General features: G+C 35.9%; 1 protein-coding gene across 1 annotated transcript in view; it reads right to left on the bottom strand.

The window, feature by feature from the left end:
* The window catches only part of TINAG (tubulointerstitial nephritis antigen), a 142,167-nt gene that overhangs the window by 79,645 nt on the left and 57,637 nt on the right, over positions 1 to 4,885 (bottom strand). The window contains exon 7 of the mRNA XM_006835724.1: positions 3,206 to 3,386. Within this exon, the coding sequence (XP_006835787.1) occupies positions 3,206 to 3,386 (181 nt within the window). The remainder of the gene's footprint in view (positions 1 to 3,205; positions 3,387 to 4,885) is intronic.

Raw genomic sequence — 4,885 nt, 5'->3', positions numbered from 1 at the left:
TCTTATAAGCATGACTAAGTGTTCTGAAAGGCCTTTCTTTGAAATGTTATCCATAGTTTGTTATGATCTACACAGTGGAATCCCTTTGCATAGACAATAAAACACAAGTAAACATCTTTCTGGTACACTCTGTTTTCACTCAAGATCCATCTGATGTCAGCAATGATATCCGTTGTACCATGCCCTCTTCTGAATCTGGTTTGAATTTCTGCCAGCACTCTGTCCATGTACTGCTGCAATTATTTTTGTTATCTTCCTTTCATGTGATATTAATGATATTGTTCAGTGATTTTCACATTCCATTGGGTTACCTTTCTTTGGAAAGGGAACAAATATGAATATTTTCTAATCAATTAGCCAGGTTGCTGTCTTCTAAATTTCTTGGCATGGATGAATGAGCATCTTCAGTGCTGCATCAGTTTGTTGAAACATTTCCATTTGTATCCCAATAATTCCTGAGCCTTGTTTTTCACCAATGCCTTCAATGCAGCTTGACCTTCTTCTTATAGTACTATCAGTTGTTGATCATATGGTACCTCTTGAAATGATTGAACATTGACCTATTCTTTTTGGTACAGTGACTGTATATTCCTCCTTCCTTTGGATGCTTTTTGCATCATTAAATATTTTGTACATGGTATCCAATATTGCAACTCAAGGCTTGAATTTTTTCTTCAGTTCTTTTAGTTTGATTTTTCTAACTTTCATATGAACACCTGATGGTTTGTTCCACAGTTAGCCACTGCCCTTGCTTTGGCTGATGTTACTGACCTTCTCCATCATCTCTTCCCACAGATGTAGTCAGTTTCATTCCTGTGTACTCCCTGTGTGTGCTCCACATGTATAGCTGCTGTTTATGTTGTTGGAAAAAGGCATTTATAGTGAATATGTCATTGGTCTTACAAAATTTTACCATGCAATCTGTTTTCTATTACTATTTTCCAAACACAGAAACTTCCCCTTTGTTTCCAATTTTTCCATTCCAATCACCAGTAGTTATGATCTTGATTGTATGTTTGATCAATTTCAGACTTAAGAATTTGGTAGAATTCTTCAGATTCATAATCACTGGCTTTAGTGATTCATACATAAATTTGAATAATAGTGATAGTAACTAGTCTTCCTTACTGTGTTGTACGGATGTCTGCCTATCACTGACAGCATTGTACTTCAAGATAGTTCTTGAAAAGCTCTTTTTGACAATGAATGTGGCACCCTTCCTCTTCATTCTGTTGTTTCCATCATAGTAAGCCATATGATTGTTCGATTCAGAATGACCAATACTGATAGAGTTCACTAATGCCTAGAATATCAATCTTTGTGCATCCCATTTCATTTTGACAACTTATAATTTTTCTAGATTCCTACTTCCTACAGTCCACATTCTGATCACTAGTGAATGTTTGAGCTTTTTCTTCTCATTTTGAGTTGTACCCTGTCAGCAAATGAAGGTCCTAATAGCTTTGCTTTATTCAGATCATTAAGGTCAACAATTTGATGGGGCTGCTCTTCCCCAGTGATATTTTGAGTGCTTTCCAACCTGAGTGGCTCATCTTTGATTCTATATCAATGTTCTGCTGCTTTTCATATGATTTTTAGTGACTAACTCTTCAGAAGTGATCTGCCTCTCCTTCTTCCTAGTCTATCTTAGTCTGAAAGCTCTTCTGAAAACTATTCACCATGATGAGCCTCTTGGAATTTAAAATACAGTGGCATTACACAAAGTCCTACAGTATGATAAACTGACAGATAAGAGGTAGACAACAATAAACAGGAACAACTGTGTTATGACAGATGTACTGTTGCAGAAGCAAACACAGAGTACCATGGATGCACACAGGAAAGAAAAATTCATTTTTCCCATGAGTGAAGAAAAACTTCACAATGAAAATAAGGTTTTGATCTGGGTCTGGATACCTGTGTGAATTTCACCAGACAGAAATCAATGGAATGATAATTTGGGTCAGAGGAATCACCATATGGCTAATCAGATACACTGTGAAAGAGTATGGTAGTCCCATTATTGAATCATAATGAAGGTGGAATTGGTGAGCGGGCAGATACTGACAAAACACGACTCTGTAAAAGTAAATCAGAATCAACTCTTGAAAGATCAGTGATGAGTACGCATGGTAAGAATACTGGGCTGTATTCTGGAGATAACTGAAATCCAACTATGATTCAAATAGTTCAAAGGTGAAATTGCCATGGTGGAGTAAAAGTTGCCAATTTTAACATGGCAAACTGAAATCTAAAGGTGTTTGCTTTCTTGTATGACTTGATTCACTTCAATTATTTGTACAAAAAGGCCAAAAATTGATAAAATGAAATTATGAAAAGGTCATCTTTGCTACAACCCAAAAATTTGATGAAAATTTTAAATTTTTATTGTGGTAAATACATATGTGCCAAAGCATTTGCCACTTCAACATTAATCACATAATATATCACTTGTTGTTGTTGTTGTTAAGTGCCGTCGAGTCGGGTCCGACTCATAGCGACCCTGTACAGGGTTTCCGAGGGTGTAAATCTTTACAGGAGTAGAAAGCCTCATCTTTCTCCCGCGGAGCATCTGGTAGTTTCGAACCGCTGACCTTAAGGTTCGCAGCCCGATTCGTAACCACTACGCTACCAGAGCTCCTTAATATATCACTTAGTGACATTAATTACATTCATCATGTGCTACCATTATCATTTCCAGCTTTTTCCATCACCTGTAACAAAAGCTCAGTGTATCCTAAGCAGTTAATCTCCTTATCTGTCTTTAGTCCTGTCCAGATCTGGTAACCAATAATAACTGTATCCACTTGCCTGTTCAAGATTTTTCATGCAAGTGGAATCAGACAACATTTGTGCTCTTGGAACTGATTTCTCTTAATAGAATAATTTCACTTTTCACCCATGTCTTAGCACATATCAGGACTTCATTTCCCCTCTTAGGTTAAGTAAGATATCATTTTATGTACAAGAATATATCACATTTTGTTTATCCATTCATTTGTGACTGTTAAGGGTGTGTGTGTGTACATATTACCCAAAGTCGTTTTTAAGATTAATTTATTAAGAATATCAAATAATAACACCTGAAAACATAGCATTTAGTTTTAGAACACAATAGTTTAAATCATGTTTAGATAGTTTTAATAACAGCAGTTACATATCTTGAGCAATTTAGACATTATGAATTCTTTCCATTTAGACTTACATTAGAAGAGACTCTGTATGGAGGAGAACATTGGTAGATCCTGTTAGATTTCTCGATGTTGTTAGGACATGGCTTTATGGCATGCCGTTTTCCCCGCCCATCAGATCTACTTGCCATGGCACAGTTATTATTGCTGGCATTTTGGTCCTTGAAAAGTGGATAGCATGCATGGGATACCAGTCTATGGTGAATAAGCAAAGAAACAAAGGCAATATTTAGGCAAATACCATAATAACCTGTCTATATTCAAATTTACTGAATTAAACAATCTGACTACTCCTATGTACAACTTTTAAAATGACAATAAACTCCAATACAGTAGCTATACGATATTACACTCCCCCGATCCCTTCTTATTTCCTCATTATAATTTCAAACATATTGATTCAATTCATTATAATAAATAATTGTATCTGTAGTACAAGCAGTCCTTGTGTTAAGGACAACTCCACCTGCCCTTGAATGCTATGTAAGTTTGTCCTCACTTTGAAACAATTAAACTAACTCCTACTTGCAACAAGTTCTTCATCACAATCATCTTCACTTACTGCGTGCACAGCTTTTAAATCATTTCTAAAACTTTGAGCCTGTTCTTTCACTAAAGTAAGGATAAATAAGTGTTATGTGTACCTGCCCTAATTTACCTACATATTTTAAAAACACAGGCAGGAACAGATCTCATTAATAACCTGGAGACAGCTTGTATAGTCTTTCCTGAAGATGAGAAGTGCTGTCAACAATCCCTGTGGCTATATAATAAGGGAAGAACTCCTTTATTCCATATCTATGATTATAATAGGAGTCCTGGCATCATGCTGCAGGATAAAACACTGGATCACAAGGTCAGTTTGATCCACAAGGTCAGCTCCTTGGAAACCCTATACAGGGTCACTATGACTCAGAACCCACTTGACGGCACTTAACAACACCAACAATAATTATAATGTAAAAAAAAGACAATGAATTTGATTATTTTTAAATTGGGTGTTCTAATAAGTTAGGTAAGTTTTATAATTGTTTTTTTAAAAAAATTATTAAATGATAGCTAACTTTTTATAAGGCTTCAATTACTACGTGCCTGCAATTCATGAAAACTTTAGGGAAAATAGTATAATACTGATTTAGTATGAAGAGTTAGAAGAGTAGAAATTTACCAGATGTTATACAAAAGAAAAACATCATTTTGATTTCTGATATTAGTACTTTGTTGTTGTTGTTGTTGTTGTTAAGTGCCATTGAGTCGATTCAACCCATAACGACGCTGTATAGGATTTCCAAGGGGCTACTGGTGAGCTTGAACCACTGACCTTGCTGTGTAAACGACTTTATGAATCGGGTTGTGAATGGCAAGGTCAGCAGTTTGAAATGACCAGCTGTTCCATGGGAGAAAGATGAGGTTTTCTGCTCCCATAAAGATTTACAGCCTCAGAAAATTAATACTTTACGAAGTATAAATTATTTGGCTCCAAAGCTTATATTTTTGCTTTTGTTAGGTGTCAACTTAGCTCTGCCTAACAACGATCCTATGTGTAAGACAACAGAACACTATCTACTCTTATGCCGTTCTCACAGTGACTCCTGTGTTTGAGCTCAATATTGCAGCCTTTATGTCAATCAATCTCATTAAGAATCTTCTTTTTCACTGACCCTCAACTTCACCAAGCATGATGTTCTTCTCCA

Source organism: Chrysochloris asiatica, unplaced genomic scaffold, assembly GCF_000296735.1.
Source record: "Chrysochloris asiatica unplaced genomic scaffold, ChrAsi1.0 scaffold00019, whole genome shotgun sequence".
NCBI lineage: Eukaryota > Metazoa > Chordata > Mammalia > Afrosoricida > Chrysochloridae > Chrysochloris > Chrysochloris asiatica.
Note: the sequence above shows the minus strand (reverse complement) of the source record. Positions and strands in the feature narration are given on the sequence as shown.